Source organism: Symphodus melops (assembly GCF_947650265.1).
Source record: "Symphodus melops genome assembly, chromosome: 7".
Classification (NCBI taxonomy): Eukaryota; Metazoa; Chordata; class Actinopteri; order Labriformes; family Labridae; genus Symphodus; species Symphodus melops.
In genome coordinates this window covers 27,206,277-27,229,672 of record NC_136697.1, presented here as the reverse complement: position 1 = coordinate 27,229,672, position 23,396 = coordinate 27,206,277, and the positions used below count along the sequence as shown (strand labels likewise).

The window sequence follows — 23,396 nt, the reverse complement described above, 5'->3', positions numbered from 1 at the left end:
GTCGCCAAGTCAGGAGGGAAACAGCTGCGATGTATGGATGCATTGTATGAAGCTGCGGAAAGCCAATCAATCCGACTTCCAGCGGTAATACTACGTGTCATTGTGCCATGGTGAGCAACAAAAAGGCCTTGCATGGGACAAGAATGCATTCTGTGCGTGCCAAGCTGCTTAGCCCAGTGACCCGCTGTCCCCTTCTGGGTTCTTTTTCCCCCCCCGAAGTCTTTTTAACCCCTTAAAAACTAAGAGAAAGAACAAAATGTGGACTTTTTTTTTTTTTCACATAGCACCATGCCATCGGTTTCCAGTTCTTAACACTTTAACTTCAGTGTAACACTATTCCCAAGTTTTTTTTTTTTGTTTGTTTTGTTCCATGTGATGTGTGACGTCTGAGAAACGAAAGAAAACCGTCGTGTAGAAAAACAAAGAAGAAGAAGAAGAAGAAGAAGAAGAAGAAGAAGAAGAAGCCGGTGTGAGGTGGAGGGAACGCTGAGGTATCTGTTCAGGTGACTCTTTATCCTACAGGTTTCTTTTATCCGTACATGTGAGGACCGTGGTGACAGAAGGCACATGTTGCCGCGGTGATGGGGAGGGGGGGGGAGAGGGAGGAGGGGGGGGGTTATGAACGATGAACTCTCCTCTGTCCAAAGTGAGGCAGCTTGTCCCCTCAGGTGGCTCACAGAGAGAAACACAAACGATGCTTTCAACATTTTTCTTTGTCCCGACTCTTCGTCCGTCGCTGGACCGACAGACCTGCAGGTTCTGGAGGGACCAGGACCCAAAGAGACCACTGGCGCTGAAAAAAAAAAAACCTGAAAGCCAATTTGAGCGTTTAACCGGCCGACGAGAGTTTGAGGGTGACAGCAGGACCTCCGTGAGATCAAACCCACCTGAGTGGATTCAGGATTAAGTCCGCCCCCCCTTCTGGGACTCAGACCCGGACTGAGACTTGTTCCAGCGAACGGGCCGGAGTCGGGGCAGGTGAGGCCGCAGGCGTCGGCGTTGCCGGAGGGGGAGGAGTTATTGCTTTGAGCTCGTTGCCGGGGCAACTCTGGGTGCTGATGCCACGGTTGAGGGTGCCGGCGCGCGGCGGACCATTCGCCGCCAGCCCGTTGGGGTCGTTTCGGGGAATGTTGACGGGGCAGGAGCGGGTGCGGGCGTGGCCCTTGTGGCCGCCCGGGTGGCAGACGAGGCTGCCCACGGTGTCGACGGGAGACAGGTGGCGCTTGAGCCAGCGCTCCACCCGCTCCTCTTTGTACTTGATGGAGTACCAGGTGAGGAAGATGAAGAAGAAGCCGAGGAACTTGAGGCTGGCGGCGAGGCCGAAGTAGACGAAGCGCAGCGAGGTGACGTCGTACTCCCAGCAGGAGCCGTGGACGCCGCAGTCCTGCTGCCACAACATGCAGGTGGTGTCGATGACGGCGCCGAAGTAGATGGGTGTCGGGATGTAAGCTGGAGTGAAACAGAGAGAGGAGACGAAGATGAAAAGATCAAAGAGAAGAAAGAAAACTCATCGTCATGACGACGATCTGAATCCTGAATATGAACCAAAGCTGCAAGTTACAAGAGAATGTTCTGTTCCTACATTTCCCATCATGCATTGCACCTTCTACCCCCCCCCCCCCCTCCCCCTCCCTGCTGGAGTCTTTGTTTGTGATTGAGTCGCTCTGACAGCGTCCCATTCATCAAACGCCACGTCCTCCTCCGTCCTCCTTCTGATTGAGGAGCGGAGTGACGTCGTCAAACGGGCGGCGGCTCTTTTTCCCCGACGCTAAATCCACTCGCCGCTCAGCGGTTAGCGCTTAGCGGACGCGCTCACCCTGCGTACAGATACACGCTTTAAAAATGGAAAGACGTCCTCAGACAACACCGCTGATTTCTCTTCGGACTTTTTAAAACGTCTTGAAGAAAACGGCGAAAAAAAACTCACCGAGCGTCCTGAGGAGAACAAACTGCATCCCCAGAGCGAACGGCCGCTCCTGCTCGGCGACTGACCTGCAGCACGGAGAGAAACATCAGCAACGCTTCCTGCCTCCACGTGCTCATCAGAAACAAACATGTTTGATTTGCTCCTACCTGAGGGTGACGATGATGGCGGAGGGCTGGGCGCAGGCGGTGATGAGCGTGACGATGAAGAGGAAGATGAGGAAGGGGATGAGGGTGCTGCAGGTGCGGTCGCACTTCCCCGACACGGCGTAGCCGTTCTCGTTCAGGTAGGTCTTGACGATGACGAGCTGCAGCTGGTTGCTGCCCTGCCCGCCGGACGACGGCGTGATGACCTGCCGGCTCTGGACGCAGGCGCAGTCCGAGTAGTTACGAATCTGGAGGAGAGTCAGGGAGTCTGGTTTAGTCTAAAGACCCGACCGGGTTCAGATCCAATCCGGTCCAGTCTCCGCTCTTACCCCGGTGCTGTCGTTGGAAACGCTGCTGCAGCCGGCCAGGCAGGGGTTAAAGTAGGTGATGCCGTCGGAGCCGCACACCGGCGCGTACTCGTGGATCTTACAGCCGCAGTTCACGTTGCAGCCTCCGGTCAGGTTCCTCTGGGTCATGGTGAGAGTCGGTCTGCAGAGTCAAAGTCATGGTTTATAATAAACGACCACAAACAGAAGAGGAAAACCTCAAAGACCTCAAAGACTGTGAAGGTTTCTGTGTTTCTCTGACACACCTGAGTGTGAGCAGGTGTGTCGGAGTAAAGCTCAAAGGCACTGAGGAAGCTCGCTGACATGTTTATGATCCTACAGCGTCTGACTGGGGTCCTTCAGGTTTAATGGTTTTATACCTGATGAAGGGCGATGTATGTCATAGAGCGAGAGAGGGAGGGAGAAAGGGAGAGAGAGAGAGAGAGAGAGGAAGAGAGAGAGAGAGAGAGAGAGAGGGAGAGAGAGAGAGGAAGAGAGAGAGAGAGAGAGGGAGAGAGAGAGGAAGAGAGAGAGAGAGAGAGGGGGAAAGAGAGAGAGAGGGGGGAGAGAGAGAGAGAGAGAGACAGGGGGAGAGGGGGGAGAGAGAGAGAGAGAGAGGGGGAGAGAGCGAGAGAGGGGAAGAGAGAGAGAGAGAGAGAGGAAGAGAGAGAGACGGGGGAGAGAGAGCGAAAGAGAGGGAGAGAGAGAGAGAAAGAGAGAGGGGGGAGAGAGAGAGAAAGAGAGAGGGGGGGAGAGAGAGAGAGGGGGGGGGGGAGAGAAACACAGAAAGAGATAAAAAGCGGGCGGTCAGCCAGAGATTCTCTCCTCCCAGCTGTCCTTGGACATTTTCCACCGTTGCCATGTAATCGCCATCAGGGACACTGTGTCCAAAAGAAAACGCCTCCGTTTACTGGCTCACTATCTGTTATCCTGCACCCATCTGATCACTGTCACCCCCCCCCCCCCCCCCCCCCTTCCCCCCCCGACATCGGTCACAGATGGGGCGATAAAAACTGCCGCTGACTCTGTCACACCGGGAAAATGATTCATTGCAGGACCGCAGTCAGCTAACGGCTGTCTCTGATAACATGTTTGCTCCAGGAATTAGCCTGAGCCCGACACGAGTCACCCAGAGGGAGGTTCTTCATGACTTCACGTGTGACTCTGTCGAGCTTAAACATCACAGACGAGACCTCAAAAGGGACTTTAGAGCGAATATAAACATGTTCCTTGGATCATTTAGAAACAAGACAAACATTTATAGACATGTACGACATGACTGCTCCTTAAAAACTAAAAAAAAAAAAGACTTTTTCTGGGGTGAACAGAGTCGCCCCCTGCTGGCCGTTTGAAAGAATGCACATTTTAAGATCTTCACACCCAGTGGCCACGTCTACGTCTTCTGAAGAGGGAAGTTTGGTTTCATCTATCGACGTGAACACAAAGTCAACTTTTCATGCACTCAGTAAACAGATGGCCCGGACACAGCGGCGCCCGGGCGCTCGCCTCGCCTCACCCGGTGGTGTACGGGATGTTGATCCCTCCCAGGTTGATGCTGTCGCAGCCCACGATGAACAGCGTTGAGAAGCAGAGCAGGGAGACTCCGCTGCAGATCATGGCCAGCTTGGCCGACTCGCGAGCTCCGAGCTTCAGCTTCTTGATGATGTAGCCGCCCAGGACGATTCCCACGCCGGCGCTGGGCACGATGATCACACCTGCAGGGAGGGAAGGGTGAATCACACCTTTTCTTATTCACCACAGCACGTCAGAGTTCACAAGGAAATCCAGATAATTGATCCTAGACTAGACATGATCGTCTTTTACCTACGTTAGCCTTATGCTAGCCTTCCTGACCCGACCTTGAATGTGACCTTCGGTCCTTTCGGTAGATGGATATCTAGCTTTAATCCTGCTCATTTCGATTTTGGATTTTTATTTTACGTGTCTGCGTGCTACTCGCAGCAGCAGCAGCTGAGTTTTAATAATTACACGTAGCATTGATATCAGGGCACAAACTGTCATGATAGCGTTAGCGACTTATTGTAAAAAACGCTGAGTAATCAAAAAATTTGCTGATCGGACACAAGCTAATCAGACAATTAGCCAATTATTAGACAATTAAAACAATTAGCTAATCAGCTAATTGTTTTTTTTGTTTCAGGCTTGAATGGGTGTGTATGTGACTTTTAGTGTTTCTGCAGCCAGCCCCTAGTGGACACTTTATGAACTGCAGGCGTTTCACATTTCCACTGTTTCCCCCGGAGACCCCTCCCCTCGCACTCGCCCTCCATCTGTCCCTTAATGTGAGGAACATGTTTTGCTCCTAAGGCGTCAGGAGGGCGCCTGTGAAAAGACTTTTAGTCATATTCCTCAGAGAAGCGCGACCTTCACAGGTTCTTTTGGTTTCACCCACAACCGGCTGGCTTAAGACAAAAATACACAGCCTGAGTGGCAGTTTTGATCGCAGCCTCTGCAGCCCACTCCTCCTACAGCGGAGACAGTTACACAACTCAACACGAGAACATTTCTTGTGTTGGGAGAAGGAATGTCTTCGGATAAAATCTTACACATCGAAGCGTCTCAAAGAGGGAGATTGTTTGTTTTTTATTCTTTGTGTGTTCAGATGACTCCACGGAGCAGGCAGGTGTGATGAGGGTTGAAAACAGCCGCTCTTAAACCGAAGTACAGTTTCTCTGTAGGTCGGAGGCCTGTTGTCTGTGGATTCTAAAAATGAAGGTCTCACCTTCACATATCACACCCTGCTGAGTAAAGACTCAATCAGACCCCAGCTCTTGTGGCTGCAAGAGTCCTGACTCCTGACTCTTGTGGCTGCAAGAGCTGGGGATCGAACCCACGACCTTCAGGTTGAGAGACGACTGACTCTACCAACTGACCCCCCAGCCGCCCCCTCTAGTCCACGATGTTCCTAAAACTCAGTCCCAGCTCTCTCTGCTGAATAAAAATCAAACATGTTCACTGATATCGGAGGGTTTGTGCAGCAAGGATCGAACGAAAAAGCTGTGAAGCTTCAAAATACGTCTTCCACCCAGAAGATTTACAGACTGATGCAGAGCTGGCCAAACACTTCAGAACACTTTAGTAGCCCCCTAGTGGTTAAAATGTGTACTGCAGTCTAAACTCTAATCATCACAGAGAGCTGTCTGGCTCCGCCCCCTCCTCTCACACAGGTCAGCATGTGGTGGACACTGTAGCTTCAGTATTTAGCCAGCTCTGCATGTGGTGGACACTGTAGCTTCAGTGTTTAGCCAGCTCTGCATGTGGTGGACACTGTAGCTTCAGTGTTTAGCCAGCTATGCATGTTGGTGGACACTGTAGCTTCAGTGTTTAGCCAGCTCTGCATGTGGTGGACACTGTAGCTTCAGTATTTAGCCAGCTCTGCATGTGGTGGACACTGTAGCTTCAGTGTTTAGCCAGCTCTGCATGTGGTGGACACTGTAGCTTCAGTATTTAGCCAGCTCTGCATGTGGTGGACACTGTAGCTTCAGTGTTTAGCCAGCTCTGCATGTGGTAGACACTGTAGCTTCAGTGTTTAGCCAGCTCTGCATGTGGTGGACACTGTAGCTTCAGTGTTTAGCCAGCTCTGCATGTGGTGGACACTGTAGCTTCAGTGTTTAGCCAGCTCTGCATGTTGGTGGACACTGTAGCTTCAGTGTTTAGCCAGCTCTGCATGTTGGTGGTCACTGTAGCTTCAGTGTTTAGCCAGCTCTGCATGGGTCTGTAAAGCTTTCTGCGTTCTAACCTCTCTCCATGTTTCAAAAGTATCTCCAACATTGATCCTAGTTTGAGCAGGTTGGAGCTCTTGCTGTTTCTCTACACATGCGTCCTCAGCCCAGCGAGGTATTGTGAACTCACAGACCCGGGCGCCAACATTACGCACTCGGAGCGCCGACAAGCCATTAAAAAAAAAAAAGTCTTGTCATGGTTAATCTTCTTCATGACGGTGCTGTCTGTGGTCATATAGAAGTGTCAGGGCTCGTTTCTCTCTGCGTAAAGAGTTAACATGGCGTGCTAGCATGTCATGCATTAGCCTGTTTTAAGCGTGTGCGCAGAGCCTGTCTGTATGTGTGTGTTTTCTAAATGTGTGTTTTATGCACTCAGCTCTGGGTCCCAGGTGCCCCCTTCACTTGAAGACCAGCAGTTTCTTTATTATTAATGCGTGCTGGCTCCTGCTCTGCTCTACGATGAAACCAGCAGAGCGCCGCTGAGCTGGCAGATATTAAAGTCTGGACTGTCTGCAGCCTGTCTGTGCTGCAGCAGAGGCTTTGACTTCATCATACAAACACTCCTCCTGCCAAAATCTGACAGCGTTATCACATGAATCGCTTTTGAAGACCGGTCTGTGAACGTGGATGGAAAAAAAAAACGGATTGAAAAAAAAGAAGGTGTTTGAATCAGCTCACCCGTGTAGATACTGGCGCTGGAGGCCGGGATGCCAAACTGGGACTCGATGAACTTGGGGATGAAGGTGATGAAAGCGGTGACTATGGCGCTCTCGGCCGTGTAGGACAGACTGACGAAGAGGAAGGTGACGTTGCTGAGGATTCTCACCGCTGCTTTGGGCAGGTCTGCAGAGAAAACAAGAAGAAGAAATTAGAGAAGGAGATTTTCTCCTCCTTCTGTCCTGAAAGAAAAATAAAAGGATCGTTTGTAGTTTCGACTAAATATAAAACAGTGAACTCCTCATTATTTAAGAATTTAATTTAACCATTTAAGAAAAAAGAAGAAATCTGAACCCGGACATCGCTGACTGAGCTGATTATCTTTCCTTCATGGTGATAAAAGAGGATTCAAGTTGAGACCCGGTCGGTCTCAAGCAGGTCGGGTCCTGAATTCATTCAAGCTAATGAAATATAAACAGTGTGTATAAGTTCTTCTTTGTATTAGGAGACAGCACGTCTGACCTCGGCTGGATAATCCTGAAATAATCCCTGTAGTCCGTCTCCTGATGTCATCATTGGACATTTACAGCAGAAACTCGCCAAGCTAACAGGACGCTAAGCTAACACCTCGTCACACCGAGTTTCTCTTCCTCAAATCACATGAACTCAGATCTGCTATTTCACAAAGTGAAGCGTATGGTTTGGAAACAGAGAAGTCATCGTTTCTCTGAGTCCGCGGTTTCAGAAGTGACCTGAATCTGGGGCAACGAGACAGCCCGGCGGTGATGTCGCGTGCCACATGTACAGAGGCTAAAATCTTCGTCACAGCGGCCGTCAGTTCCAATGCGACCTCCACCCTTTGCTGCATGTCACCCCCCCCCCCCCCCCCCCCCTCCACCCCCTCCACCCCCCCTCAGCTGTCCTCTCTGATAAACAGGCAGGAGAATATCTGCTTTCATTTTCAGACCTGACTCAGATCTGATTTGGGGCGTTTTCATTGGTGGATCCTGCAGGTCAGGTCTTCAGCGGTGAGACTTTGAAGTCTTGAGTCTCTGGCAGCAGAGGAGTGTTATAAAAAAAACAAAAAAACAAAAAGGGGAGGAGCCTTCGTGACAAACCGTGTTCAACAGACCGCAGGCTTTCACCATCATGGACAAGTCTGCCGTCATATTTTACAACCTCAGAGCAAACTGTGAGATCTGGGTCAGTTTAGGACACAGGCCAGTTAAAAAAAAGAAAAGAAAACATCACATCCGATTTAAAAAACAAAAACCCCTGAAACAAGCATTAAGGCTCACAGCGTGAAGGCAGCCAAACAAAGGAAGAACCAGCTCGTTCAGTGACATCATCTCAGGGTTTGTCTTGTACGATAACCGTCTGTGTTCACCTCACATGCTGGTTTTTTTTGGCTCTCTCTGAGTTGGGGATTTTTTTTTTTTTTTCCCGTCCTTTTTCTCGCAATAAAAGACGGAAAAATCTGAAATGTGGGCGAGTGAGCCGTGAGTGTGCTGCGTTTGAAAAGCTCCTTAGTCTGATGGATAAATAAACAAGGTCAGCTGCCACAAATAGAAGAACGGACTGAAAGCTCCAAAATGTCTCGCATCATGTCCCCGCTATCCGCTCCGTCTCACAATCACGCACAGACTGTTTTTTCCTTTGTTGGTTTGAATGTGGAGAAAAAGACGTCTGGAGCTCACACTTCTGTCCACGTGAAGACGATGAGCTCGGAGAGGGGGGGGGGGACATTTTTAAAGACAAAAAAAGGGATATGAAATGCTAATGCTAATCATATATTTGTCATATTTGCATGTTTGTCGTGCTCGTCAGCTGCATCGTCTCCTCACTTGTAGATGAAGAGCAGAGCAGCAAACCGCCCGACTGATTCAATCCCTCATTATTTCATTACAATTCTGCCAACGTCCTTTTACAGTCTTAAATTAAAAAAAAGTTTATATTTGAAGTCGTGCAAAAGGTGGACCAGCGATCGAGCGAGCGTTCCCTGATCCGCACATCTGTGATTAAACACTTCTGTCTTTGTGACGAGTTTAGTGTTTCGTGTTGTCATCCTGCACCACGCTGAGTTTTAAAGCTAGCTGGACCCACGTTTCATGTCCTCGTTTGAGAACAGAGCGAACGGCTCGACGCCCCGCAGCGTGCTCTGGTACCTTTGATGTCTTTGCCGAAGCCCATGGACGAGGTGACCGTCTGGGCCTTGTTGTTGTTGCTCTTCTCCTTGAGGACGTCGTCGTCGCTGGACATGTCGTCCAGGCTCACCTTTTTCCTCCTCTTCTTCTTCTTGTGTCGGGGCGGCAGCTTCTTGGGGAAGGTGAACATGGGGAAGATGACCAGCAGCATGGCCACGGCACAGAGCAGGAAGCCGCTCCACCTTGACGAGAGACGGGAAAAAAAAAACGGGACAACACTTGAATCTGTTTTCTGTCTCGGCTTCATTATAAATAAATCAGGTGTAGTCTGTAATCTCTGGTACACTCATGCACCCTCTCACGGCCATCATCACCTATAATTCATGTAGGAAGCCTGTGGCTGTAGGCCGGTGAGTCACTGGTTGTGCTGTCACTTAGAGGACGAGAGCAGTAAATAGATGACTAACCCCATTTCCAGCATTCTGACTGATTTACGGAGGGCGTGAGCTACGAGCAGAAACGTCCCCTAAAGAGCAAACATGCATCTGAGGCGTGTGAGAGGCCGGCAGATACCGACCAAGAATCAGATTTTACTATCAGGCTGCAGGTCAATTGTTCTCCAGGAGGGGCGCAATTTTCCCCCAGATGGACCGGGATGTTAGTTAGCTTGAAGCTAACGCATACAGGAAATTGCCATTTACAGGCTAAATACATTAGCATTGTGTTAGCTGAAATGTTGACATGAGAGATTGTTGTTTTTGCACATCTCTACGAGTGCTGAAAGTACTCATTTATGGTCTTGGTTCTGTCTCGGTCTCACCCTGCCCTGGTCTGGACTTGGACTCTGTCTCTACATATATTGGTCCTGTCTTGGTCTCAGAGGAATCCGGTCTCTGGTGTGTTCTGACTGCGACACTAATCTCTACAGTCTGTGACACTACAGTGCGTCATTGGTGAAGAGTCGGCGGTTTGTAGGCCCGACAGATCAGCAAATCGAGGGGGCGGGCCTTGACACCTGTCAATCATTCACATCATAGAAATCATGCAAAAACAAATCTGCCCATTTAAAGATGTTGTTAAAGAAACATGGCATCAAATCTCTCGTCAGTTTTTTTATAAGGTGTCAAAAAGCAAAAAGCACCGACTGACTGAGCTGAACTCAAATCCTCAGTTTTGTCTTTTGAGGGGTTTTTTCCGGCTGTTTTATTTCCTGATTGGTCGGAAATTTGATGGTAAAAAAGAAATATTGGGAGGCGAGAATAAAGGAAAGAAATTCATTAAATGTCCAGGACTTGACTGAAACCTTGGACAGCGTCGAGGACTTTAGGCTCTGCACCGTAACGTTGGTGTTTGGGAATCTTTGAAAGCTGTAAATGGAATTCCATCTCAAGGAATGTCGGAAGTTCATCCTGGTACCGAGCGGAGCGGAGCTAAGCCCGAACTAACCAAGAGGTCGTTGACCTCGGCGCTGAAGTTAATCTCTCTTCTTATTGGTTATTATTCATGGTTTGTGAATAGACCAACCACTGAGGACGATTTTAAAGCAACAGGAAACAAAAAAAAGACTTCTGACCGGATGTTTCTAGATGTTCGTCCTCGGAGGGTTTTGTTTATTTTCAGGAGCAAACACAAACCAAAAAGGTAGAGAGACGGTCCTCACCAGTTTCCGATGAAGCGGGGGTCGCTTTGATCGATGTTCACAACAGTCTTGGGGTCCACGTAGAAGCCGATGAGGACTCCTCCCAGCAGGTAACCAGCAGCTGGACCCAGCGCTCCCATCACGTACATCATGGCTGAAGGAGAGGAAGGAAATCAGAGGAGTACTGAAACATCCTTCCACATCCAGATAACACCCCCCCCCCCCCCACTGAGTCTCGTTTGGATCCAATATTCTCCGTCTTTTAGCTCTGCCTTTGGTCTCCACCACCTCCTGAAGGCTCTGTCCTTGTTGTGGTTTTACTAAATGCTACAATTCGACCCCTGACGGACTCTTAACTCTGCGTCTGTAAAATGATGTTCTGTTGTTTCATTAGCTCAAATAAACATCCGACTGATTCTGGAGAAACTCTGAGACTGGACTTCCAGACAGATCCAGGTCTAAACCCGATCCGACCCTTAAGGGTGGAGTCACACACTCTACAGCGATGAAAAGAAGCATCACATCCCGTGCTACAGCAAAAACACCAAATGCATCCTGGGTAAATTACTTTATTCAACTTGCTACTGAAATCCCTCTTTAAGTCATCGTGTGTTTAATCAGCCTTTATTACTTTTCTGCTGTCTTATAAATGTTTGTTTGTGTTCGTGTTTTTATGCTCAAGGTTTTCATTCATTCATTCTTCAGTGTCTGAAGCTGCGATACCGACCCGGCTAACATCTCACCACGTAAGGGAACGGGCTGGCAAGGTCAGGGTTTACTGATTTAAGAGCGACCAAAAGTGTAGTGAAGGAAACCGGACCGCTTGGTGGAAACGGGGGCTTGATAGTCTCGGGTCTAGACCGGTTTGCTGACTAGCTGGATGGTCTTTGTGTTTCGATCCAGATTGAGCGACCCTCGTGTGACACAGGAGTAAACTATCGAAACTCCACGCCTAACTTTAACCCTTATGTAACGCTACGAGTCAAACTAATCTGGCTTTAAGAGCGAGGTACAAAAGGCTGAGTGTGTGTGTGTGTGTGTGTGTGTGTGTGTGTGTGTGTGTGTGTGTGGGTCATGCATGCGGGTCATATGACGGTGTAACGAGGGGCCTGCTCGTGGGCTGAGAAAAAGATTTCTCCAATTAGAGGGAATTAACATCCTAAAGTCCTTGGCTGAGGTTGAAAGCAAACACACACACACACACACACACACACACACACACACACACACACACACACACACACACACACACACACACACACACACACACACACACACACACACACACACACACACACACACACACACACACACACACACACACACACACACACACACACACACACACACACACACACAAATCCAGTGGCGTGACTTAAAAAGTCCGAGCTGGTCCAGGCACTGGACCAGACTGAAGGTTATCTAACCGTCAGAGTCCTGGGAACCAGGCGGGGGCTCCGGGTTCACGTCGGCAGTCGTTTCAGAGACGCCTCGCCACAGAGTCGACTCGGAGGCGAGGCGTCTCAAGTTTGTTGGTTAGAAAAAAAATCTCTGCGTTAACATTTTGACACAAAAGACCTGAAACTCGAGATATCTGGATTTTTAAGAAAGAAATAAAGACATTTAAAATTCAAGTTGAACCATCTTTGTCTTTCTTTTTTCAAAATGTGTGCAACTGTGAATGTGGATTTTTTGTTGTTGTATTTTTTTTTTATTATTATTTTATTTTATTTTTTTCAAATTATGTGTTTATGGTCTAAAAACTGTTTGTTAATGTTTGTTTGTTTTCGGAGCTTCTATTTTGTATGTGTGGAAGGTGTTAAAAAAAACAAAATACCAATAAAAATATTGGAAAAAAACAAAAGTATCTCTTCGTCATGTTAGTCGTGCTCATCTCTCTCTCTCTCTCTCTCTCTCTCTCTCTCTTCTCTCTCTCTCTCTCTCTCTCTCTCTCTCTCTCTCTCTCTCTAACTTCTCAGAAACATATTTCCTGACCCTCCGACACATCTCTCCGCTCGACTGTTACATCATCCAGCCAGGCTCGGGGATGATACGGCATCGTGGGGATGGGATCGAGGGCTCGGGAGCCAGCATGCTGGATAATCCTACATCGAGCAGGAGGAGAGGGGAAAACCCTGGGCTGGATGGTCGGCGTGTTACGTAACGCCACGCAGATAAAACACGAGTCGGCGGCTGGCGGGAGAAAATAAAGTGAGAGACGCAGAGATGGACGAGAGACGGTGAGAGAGAGGAAGAAGTCTGATGGTTACAACTAAAAATGAGTAAATGTCATTTTTAAAGAAAAACATTTATTCAACACGTGTGACGAATGACGGCGGCTCTAAAAAAAAAAAAAAAAAAAAACATCGGCCGATATCGGCACATCGGCACGGTATCGGCTAAGTTCATCTCACATGTGTTGCTGATATTTCTGATTTATTCACCAGGCAAACAGCGATTCATTGGAGCATCGTTGGATTACACGAGCAGTTCTGTTTCACCAGCAGAGGGCGCTGTTTCACACGTGTGAGTGTGAGGTGGTGACGCACGCACACGCTCAGTTACTTTCCAGTTAAATGAATTTTCTACGATATCATCGCCATCAAGTTGTGTCTTTTTTTTCTTCCATCTAACTCCCTCTAAAGATCGAAGGTAGAAATAAGAAAGATAATCGGCCGATCAATGAAAATATCGGTATCTGATTTTATTCTCCCGGCCTCCAAAAACCCTGCATCGGTCAGGCCCTGATTTCTTAGTAATCATACATTTAAAATGCACTTTAATGAGAGCATGGAGACACTGACCTGTGTGAAAACAGAAAGAGAGAGAGGGTCTTTAAAGCACGATAAAGAGAGGAGGACGTTCTGTCCTGATGTTGCTCACAGCTGACTCCTGTTTTAATATCAGCAGGTCACCTGTTATAAAACAGGTGGATTGAGCGAAGCAGAGCGATCCGGTCGTATCTGGTTTAAGACGCAGACTGAACTGTGACTCATGTTTCTCTGCCTAAAAACAACAACCAGCTCTGCAGCTGCTTTTATTCTGCACTTCATCCCTCCTGTTCGTGGACGTGACCACGAACGCAGAGCGTGACCGTCTCTCCTCAGGTCTGGACAGGCCCCGCCCCCCCCCCCAACAAGGCCGTGAAAAGGAGATTGATGAGTGCAATAAATTAAAAAGGAAAAAGCTGTGTAAGAGTCGTTAAATGTAAAATGTAATTTTGAAATATCAGTTTTATTTCAGAGCGCCTGAACGTGAGCTTCAGTCAACGAGCTCGTAATTTCAATAAATGAAACATTCATCAGGACTGGAGTCGCCAAGTTTCATTCCAGGTTTCATTACTTTGATGGATGAGGGGTTTTTTTTCGTCCGTTCAGCTTCTTAAGCGTTTACAACTCTGCAGCTGCCTTCGTTCTTTTTTTTTTTTTCCCCCGTGTGTTCGTTCCAAACGGCGGCAGAATAAAAGCTGAGCGAGGACGCAGTGTCGTGTGCAGAGACAGACAGGCACAGCTGGGGCCGGGTCGGGCCGGGCCAAACCGCGGCGGGACCCGGGGAGCAGGGAGGGAGACACAATGAGATGTTACGAGGTGGGGGGGGGGGGCATGGCAGCGTTGTCATGGCAACCTGCTGACCCAGCTCTGTCTCGTTACGACTTCCCAACGGACTGCCGGAGCCGACATCAGCCTCCGTTAGAAACCTGCGAAGAGGCATCCCTGCACACTTTTCTGATCCTCAGTGTGTTGCCGCTGACGACACCACGCCGGAGATCAATCTCCCATAATGCAACTGTTCTATAACGTTGCCTCAAGACTCAAGTTTGAAACGCAGGCTCGCCATTATAAGAATAAAGTGTCTGATCAGGAGTTATTATCTCACACTAATGTTCCCGGAGAGGACACACTAAGCCCCGCCCACCTGAAGGGGCGGGGCTTAGTCACTCACGTTACAGTTCAGGCTGCTAAACGCTCAGACAGCAGGTAACACGCCGCTCCAAAAGTCAGGTGGAAAGTTCACATATGTAGCTCTCAAACACATCTGTGATCTGTGGTTTATATTTCGTGTGTCAGACTAACACAGAATGAGGACACACACACACACACACACACACACACACACACACACACACACACACACACACACACACACACACACACACACACACACACACACACACACACACACACACACACACACACACACACAAAGCCCTCTGATGATGGCCTGAAAAAACCCCACACAACAACATCACCCGTATTTTTTTGAAGCACTCTAAATACTGCAGGTCTGACTTTTTTTTTTTTTTTTTTTCTTTTTTTGGTCCTCTGACCGCCGTTTCCCCCAGTCGGGAAAAAAAAAACAAAAAAAAACAACCAACCACAACGCAGCTTTTAGGCAGGATTAAGAACGGGTACATCATCTCTCTGTGCCGGGGACAAACAAACAGCTAAATCCATTAAACGCAGAGTTGATGAGACTGACGCAGCTGAACATGTTTAACGTCTGCAGAGAGGAATGAAAGGATCTTTACCGGACAAAAAACACCAACAGACACCTCACACACCCCCCCTCCGCCATTTACCCCACTGACCTGCACTCACACTGCTGCAGGACTGACTGCGCCTGAGCACAGTTAGCTAACGTGACTGTCTTCACGTGATGATGAAGCGTCTGCAGGTTACCAGACAGATTCAAGAAAAAAAAAAGAAAAAGGGGGGATGCACGGTGGAGTCGGATTCATTTTGGTCAGAAACAACCAAATCGCTCCTGATTATGCTACACGTGCAAGGACCAAGGACGTGTGCCGAGCTCCTTCTGTTAGCATCAACATTCTGTTAGCAGAACTGCTCTATAAAGTCAGCCCACTCTTCATTGACAGCTTCATTGTCGTCTCACAGAGGAGCCATGACAAAGCGTCGCTCTGCTAAACCCGACGACGACCCATATTGCATCTCTGAACTGGCACATTAAAATTTCAAGTGGCTGCAGCATGGCCCGCTGCCTCGCATGGGAGCCAAACAGAGCGTCTCTTATCGGGGCGACAATGTAATATTGTGCTGAATTATTCTAATGGATGTCTGTTACGCCTTCGGGGGGGGGGGGGGGGATCTCAAATGTAGGCTAACTACAAAGCAGGACAGAAATGGACCAGAATGTTTGTTCTGCAGCAGACGGAGGGGAAGGGAAACCTACAAAGAAGCGTGTGGTGAAGTGACGGTAGGTTCAAAATGTAAACAAACAAACAAACAAACAAAAGGACAAGATGGTGGAAGCAAGTCAACGCCCCAAATGTTAAAAGATCCTGAACCAGGACTCATGACGGTGTCTGGAATAGAACCAAATCCTGAACCTGGACCCTTTATGTTTGCATCCTTCAGGAGATAAATCTTGACGTGCTGAGACACACAGAGTCCAGGGGGGGGGGGGGGGGGGGGGGGCAGGCGGGGTCAGCGAACGGGCCTTAAAAGCCCAGGACTTCACCCTGGAGACAGGAGGTTTCTGCTCTTGTAGCTGCAGAACAAACGTTCTGATCCATTTCTGATTCTTTACATCATTTAGTCATTTTGCAAACAGCACATGGTCTATCTCATCCTCGTGTTGTATCCGAAGCATCGACAGTTAAAGCAGCGTTAAACACACCAGCCGTCCTGAGAGAGTCAGCAGCGTTTCATCCTGTCGGATTCTCAGAACACGTTCGAGAGGAATCAACCCCATCTTTGTCCTGCGGTGACGTCACCTGTTCTTATTATTCAGGGCGGGGCCGGGCTCAAACAGAATATGTTGCATTGTGTTGCTGCTTGGCTGCTGCCCCCCCTTCCCTCCCTCCCTCCCTCCATGATCCCAGAGGAGCCGAGACATCTTTAAGATTCACAGGAAGTTAAAGTCTCCCTCCCCCCTGGTTGGCCTTTTATCTCCACTCACAGCTGAGGGGAACCGGCGAACACCTCTGATCTGACAAAGGATCAGCAGACAAACGGTACCCATTGATTTCTTTTTTTTGGGGGGGTCTAACACGATGCATGTGCCGGGAAAGCCCGCCCTGCTTTTTGTAAGTGCTGCACAATCCGTGTTTGCAGAGGAGGGAAGCGGCGGGCTTAACGAAGACAGCCGTGGTCTATCTGGATGGAATGCACAGTACAGCTGCTCATGTTCTCCCTCTAACATAATAACACGAGGAGCATTACAGGCCCATCAGTTTAAGTCATGGTCAACGTCAGACACAGTGCAGAAGAAACACGTCGAGCTAAACACGCTGTAATACTTCCATCTCCGAGCAGGTTAATCAACCGCTTAACCCAATTCCACAAATGTCGTACAGCAGTCCTGGATTCATCCCAGCGTAGCCTCGTTTTCAGGAAAATGGGCACAAGAAAAGGGTGCGTCTCTCCTCTGTTGTTATGCAAGTGTAATGAGTGCTAAAAGCCGACGCTGCTAATTCTCCAGGTGGGTTTTATTTAACCGCCGCAGAGGGCCGATGTGCATTTGAGCGACTCAGCTAGTTGTTAGCGACGGTGCGTGTTGATGAACAGCTGTGAAAAGATGCCAGATTACAGCGGGAGTTTCCATCTGTCGTCTCCCTCGGCAGGTAACGGAGAAAGACACATACAAGTGGTCACCGCTTAGCCCCACCCATCGCTAACGTAGAGAAGCTGCCGAACTAAAGAAACCTCCTCGGTGTACACACGGCGAGCAGCCAGCTAAGTGGAGAGAGATTAAGATGTACGTTTTATTGACGTGAATTAATTATTAAGAGTTGAGAGAAGCCCTGCAGCCTAAAAGAATCAATCCTTTGGACGTTTATAAAATCAGACATTTTAACAGCACACTTTACGGCCTTCGTTTGGGTGTAAGCTGTGAGTGAATGATGACTACAGGAAAGGAAGGAAGGAAGGAAGGATGGAAGGAAGGATGGATGGAAGGAAGGAAGGATGGAAGGAAGGAAGGAAGGAGGGAAGGAAGGAAGGAATGAAGGAAGGATGGAAGGAAGGAAGGATGGAAGGAAGGAAGGAAGGAGGGAAGGAAGGAAGGATGGAAGGAAGGAAGGATGGAAGGAAGGAAGGAAGGATGGAAGGAAGGAAGGAAGGAAGGAAGGATGGAAGGAAGGAAGGAAGGAGGGAAGGAAGGAAGGAATGAAGGAAGGATGGAAGGAAGGAAGGATGGAAGGAAGGAAGGATGGAAGGAAGGAGGGAAGGAAGGAAGGATGGAAGGAAGGAAGGATGGAAGGAAGGAAGGAAGGATGGAAGGAAGGAAGGAAGGATGGAAGGAAGGAAGGAGGAAGGATGGGAAGGAAGGAAGGGAAGAAGGAAGGAAGGAATGAAGGAAGGATGGAAGGAAGGAAGGATGGAAGGAAGGAAGGAAGGAGGGAAGGAAGGAAAGGAAGAATGGAAGGAAGGAAGGAGGGAAGGAAGGAAGGAATGAAGGAAGGATGGAAGGAAGGAAGGAAGGAAGGAAGGAAGGAAGGAGGGAAGGAAGGAAGGATGGAAGGAAGGAAGGAAGGAGGGAAGGAAGGAAGGAATGAAGGAAGGATGGAAGGAAGGAAGGATGGAAGGAAGGAAGGAAGGAGGGAAGGAAGGAAGGAAGGAAGGAAGGAAGGAATGAAGGAAGGATGGAAGGAAGGAAGGATGGAAGGAAGGAAGGAAGGAAGGAAGGATGGAAGGAAGGATGGAAGGAAGGAAGGATGGAAGGAAGGAAGGAAGGAAGGAAGGAAGGAAGGAAAGAAGGAAGGAAGGAAGGAAGGAAGGAAGGAAGGAAGGAAGGATGGAAGGAAGGAAGGATGGAAGGAAGGAAGGAAGGAAGGAAGGAAGGAAGGATGGAAGGAAGGAAGGAAGGAAGGAAGGAAGGAAGGAATGAAGGAAGGATGGAAGGAAGGAAGGATGGAAGGAAGGAAGGAAGGAGGGAAGGAAGGAAGGATGGAAGGAAGGAAGGAAGGAGGAAGGAAGGAAGGAAGGAAGGAAGGATGGAAGGAAGGAAGGATGGAAGGAAGGAAGGAAGGAAGGAGGGAAGGAAGGAAGGAAGGAAGGAGGAAGGAAGGATGAAGGAAGGAAGGAAGGAAGGATGGAAGGAAGGAAGGATGGAAGAAGGAAGGAAGGAAGGAAGGATGGAAGGAAGGATGGAAGGAAGGAAGGATGGAAGGAAGGAAGGAAGGAAGGAAGGAAGGAAGGAAAGAAGGAAGGAAGGAGGAAGGAAGGAAGGAAGGATGGAAGGAAGGAAGGAAGGAAGGAAGGATGGAAGGAAGGAAGGAAGGAAGGAAGGAAGGGTGGAAGGAAGGAAGGAAGGAAGGAAGGAAGGAAGGAAGGATGGAAGGAAGGAAAGAAGGAAGGAAGGAAGGAAGGACGCATTGGAGGCGCAACTGAAATAAAAAACGGAGTTCTTTTGCTAAAAAGTGAGATTATGAACACAAGCTAACACTTTGTAATCTGAGTGAACTAAACGTTGAGCAGGGTCTGTTTTAGCGTGAACTTGCCCAACATTTAAACGTGCCTTTGGTCATGACAGTGACCCCACACACAGCCGTCACTGAAGTCAATGTGTGAATGTTATTGGTTAGATCGTGGAGCAGCCTGTGCTGTCAGTGTGTTTGTTTCATTGAACGAGACATCTACCGTAAAAATGTCTTAAAGTGCTCGGAAGGCTAGAAAAGTGCTGAATAAGTGGACTCTGCGTGTTCCTGCAGCCCAACCATCACTTCAGACTCCGTCCTGCCACGACTGATCCAAGACTACTTCAGACGGTAAAACCGACCGCTCCGAGTTTGTCTTGCCGGACAGTCTCGCTCAGTTCCTCGCTTCCTGCCGAAGACGCCGGAAGAGCTTTTGGACTTATGCAACTTGCTGCCAAACGGAAACCATTTCAGAAACGACCTGTAAAGCGACCTGTCAGATGACTAGTCAGGCGTCTTTTCTCCGCTCTGACGACAGGAATGCACGTAAGACCTTCCCCCCCTCTCCCTCCACCGGCCAGCTCTCTTTCATAACCCCGCTCTCATTTGTTGGTTTAATCAGGCTTTACCTTGTTTGAGTCCACTGGGGCGAGAACTTCTGGGGACGCAAGTGAAAGGAAAGGAAAGGCAAGGCAGGGGGGGGGTGAAGGTCAAACTATTGATCTGGCCACAGAACTATCTGGAACAAGTATTACACATGTCAGACCTCGGCAACTATGTGCTCCCTGCCAGTCACCCACTGCTGGTGTGCCTCCGAGCAAAGCAATGGAGCCTGCTCAGTGATTAGGAATGGCTGGTGATGTGACGAATGCGATGTGGCGCTCGCAGTCGATGCTTCTTCAAAGTGCCGAGCCGCTGGAATGCACCCAGCCGCCAAATGGTGAAAGTCAGCGCGGGGGCAGACATTGTGTCCAGCTGCTGACTGCTGAATCGTTGGACTGCGTACAATGACGTTTGACACAATGGAGCGCTTCCAACTTTGTGTTTCCTGTTTGAACCTGACAAAGGTCCCGTGCTCAAAGCCAGCGCCGTAGATAAAATGGTTCTCCCAATTTGGTGCGGATGAACTTGACCTTGGAGCGCAGAGACCGTCACTGCTGCTGCTGCTGCTGCGAGGACGCAAACCGCCTCCAAACATCTCAATAAGCTGCTTTTGACTCGACATTATTTTGGTTATATCATATCCAAGAGGGGCGATCCTCATCCTCAGAGTATCTCTATTTAAAATCCAATATACATGAGCTGTTGATTCTGACATATTCACATTTCATTTTTGAAATGGATGTTACATCGAGGTATGCCCCCCCCCCCTTACACTCAGGTCTGAGTCACATGCATGAAACTATTTATCCACTGAAGTCAAATGAATAGATGAATTCATTAGAGTGCAGAGAATGCAGAGTTTTCCTGTTTTGCAGGGCAATGCTCTTTAAGTGCCTACATGTACCAAGATGCATTGCAGTTATGGGGCAGTAGCATTGCTCTTTGCTCACGTATTCTCAGGCTTCAGTAAAAAAAACAGCTGAATATCTGAGTCATCCAGAACGCTGTATCCTCATCCATAACATCCTCTGCACATACTGTTTATAGGAGTCGTCTCTGTTATTCGGCACCTAGCTTACAATTTAAGATAATACATGGACTACAAACCCCCCCCCCCCCGATGAAATGTTCTGTAGTTCATCCAGGACAACGATTACCTCGGATGACGTCGCTGGCAGTGGGCCATAGACACAGAGAGCATCTGCAACAACTGCAGGCATTTATAAACTCTACACCTACTGTAACATGCTGAAAGAGCCCAAGGTTAGCTTTTATATGAACAACTGTATCCTCAAATGAGTGAAAGAAAAAGCTGTTTCATTGCTTCTAACAGTTATTAGTGTTTCTGGCTCGATGGAAATGAGCTGTTTGTAATCTTCTTCTCGTGTTTTTTTGTTTTTTTACTCAAAGTTCACCTGATTTTGTTGTTCAATCCAAAAAAAAACAAAAAAAAACTCCAGACTTCATTTTGATATGCTGGACTTTCTGAACAAGGAAAATCTAACGATCAGAGCAATGCATTATGGGTGTTTTTGGTCCACTGAGATGTACGCAAATGTGTCGCACTCTGCTGGATGTGAATATCGAATTATTGTAAAAGATTACTGAGAGAAGAAATCCAACAACCCAAACACCGGGCCGCTTCACCAGCCAATCGCTACAGATCTGATGTCACTGATTGGTTCATATGTAAATTTGACTCGGTGACATCAGCGGCTGTAGCTAGTTGATTGGTTGGTTGGCAGCGCCCGCGTTTGATTGCACTGAACTCTTACCTAGATACAGCGAGGCGTTCTCCTTCTTGACGTTGTCATCCAGGTAGGTGGGTCCGAGCGTGTAGATGGGCGTGGATCCCATACCCACCAGGATCTGGGCGATAACGAACAGCGCCACGTACAGGTTGTGCTCGTTGCCCTCCTGGTCTCTGGGACAGGAAGTGATGTCAACGCGGTCCCTGCTGCTGGCATTGCTGTTCATACACAGGCCCTCGTTGCCGAAGGTCGAGTTAACCTCCTGGATCTGGTAGGCCGGCGAGATGAAGTGAGGTAAGGAGAAAAGGGCGGCGCCAACGGCGATGAAAACTCCACCCACCGCCAGCCAACGAGGCCTCTGGCCCCGCCCACCGAAGTAGCTGATAAAGACAACCACTACGAGGCTCCCTATGTCGAAACAGCTGACGAGGAGGCCCGATTCGGAGCTCCTCAGGCTGTACCTTTTCTCGATGGTGGTGATGACGCTGCTGAGGTAGCCGGACACCATGAGCGACTGGATGAACGTAAGGTAGCACATACAGAACAGGAAGCAGCGAGAGTCCTGCAGGATTACGCTCAGGTACTTCCTGCTGGGCAGACGGATCTGAGCGAGCCTGGAAGCGAAAAACCCCGGGGGCTTCCTTCTCGCTAAATTTTTACTCCTCCGGATCTCCGTGTTCTCCATGTAGGAGCTTGGTCTGTTCAGGGCCGACTTCCCCGGCTTGGGCAGATAGTTTGTTCTGGTCGGGGACTCGGCCTGAAAGGACTCAGTCTTAGCCGGAAGCTGGATAAATTCTGCACTCTCTTCTGCTGTTATAGACATCCGCACAGAACTAGCGAGCAAGGTTTCCTCTTGAGGGGCGGCTTCATTTAAAACAGGCAAACTTTTAGATTTGAAGTTTGGCTCCTCCAGCTCACTGGAAAAGCCTTCCTCCTTCTGAAGGGACTCTGATAACTCTTCTTCCTCGTGGTCTGCCATTATTCCAAGTCAAGCCCACCTTTCTTTAGTGTTTTTTTAAGATATAAACCCACCCAGTTACCAAGCTTGAGTTCAGCTTAGGGGCTGCTGCCTGTCACATTCATTATTAATAAGCACATCTACTCCCACAAACACAGTCTGGCACACAAAGAGGCCCAAAAAAAAGCAACAACGTCAACCAAAAAGGGGGAGAGCACACTCACAGCTTCTGCTTATCTGCAGTGCAGGCAGCACAGCCTCAGTGCCGGTCTGTTTATCTTGTCATGCACACTCGCCTTCAGCAGCCATCTAATCCGGAGGTGGACCTCGCTTAGGCCTCCACAGCTCGGCCAGCGGAGCTCCAGGGCCAGGGCTCCCTGCAGATGCACAACATTCCCACTCGATGGCTTCCCTCAGCAGGGACAATGCTCCTCCTCCTCCTCCTCCTCCTCAGCTGGAGACTGATGAAATGAACTTGCAGAGCACGCGCCGCATCCCAGACAGGTCCTGCCAATGAAGATCCCACAGTTATAATGTCACAGCTTTTGGTACATTAGATGACGGTGCCCCCCCCTTTCTCCTTCAAACTCCTCCTCCCCAAGTCAAGGGCATCACCCCCCCTCGACGTTATCACCGCACCAGCTGTCCTCCCAGCGGGAGACAGAGAGGCTGTCATTGAGTAATGGGTTTTTTTTTCTATGAATATCCCGGCTTGATATAAATGAAAAAATAGAAATTATAAAAGCAGAACAGTCGTCGAGGAAAAAAGGAGCTTTAACCAGGAGAAGTCCGAGTCCGGTGTGAGCCTGCTCGGATAATACCGCAGTGTTCAGCTGCTCTTCGTCGCTGTTTTGAAAACAACGAGCTGATGTGTTGTTCAAGAACGAGTATGTACAAAGAGCCGACTCCTTTAGCAAGAGGAGGGGAATCAGCTCCCGTCTGAGAACCAAGCGACTCTTGGACTAAAACCACTTTTAGAGACAGCCTCAAGTTGGACACTTTGATGTTTCATCTTGACAAATAATATCTTTGCAAGATTGCACCTTAAAGTAGGCTTTGCACAGACTCTCCCCCCTCTCTAGTCTCAACAGGTTTAAATTATAGTTTTTAATTATGCATATCATTTTA

General features: G+C 48.8%; 1 protein-coding gene across 1 annotated transcript; it reads right to left on the bottom strand.

Moving 5' to 3' along the window:
- Window positions 1-718: 718 nt before the first annotated feature.
- Window positions 719-22,724, bottom strand: LOC306826767 (solute carrier organic anion transporter family member 5A1-like). The gene is made up of 9 exons (XM_079348285.1): window positions 21,335-22,724; window positions 10,601-10,733; window positions 8,962-9,182; window positions 6,818-6,982; window positions 3,913-4,111; window positions 2,400-2,559; window positions 2,074-2,318; window positions 1,928-1,992; window positions 719-1,449 (listed from the first exon to the last, which is right to left on the bottom strand). Exons 1-9 carry the CDS (start codon window positions 22,287-22,289, stop codon window positions 929-931), a joined length of 2,664 nt encoding a protein of 887 aa, XP_079204411.1. The 5' UTR covers window positions 22,290-22,724; the 3' UTR covers window positions 719-928.
- Window positions 22,725-23,396: the final 672 nt, after the last annotated feature.

Bases quoted from the DNA above. Each gene is read 5' to 3' on its own strand.
- LOC306826767 (XM_079348285.1), bottom strand. From the start codon at position 22,289: ATGGCAGACCACGAGGAAGAAGAGTTATCAGAGTCCCTTCAGAAGGAG. The intron at 10,734-21,334 runs GTAAGAGTTCAG...CCTCTCCTTCAG, and splicing joins GAACGCCTCGCTGTATCTAG to CCATGATGTACGTGATGGGA. The intron at 4,112-6,817 runs GTGAGCTGATTC...CCCTCCCTGCAG, and splicing joins CAGCGCCAGTATCTACACGG to GTGTGATCATCGTGCCCAGC.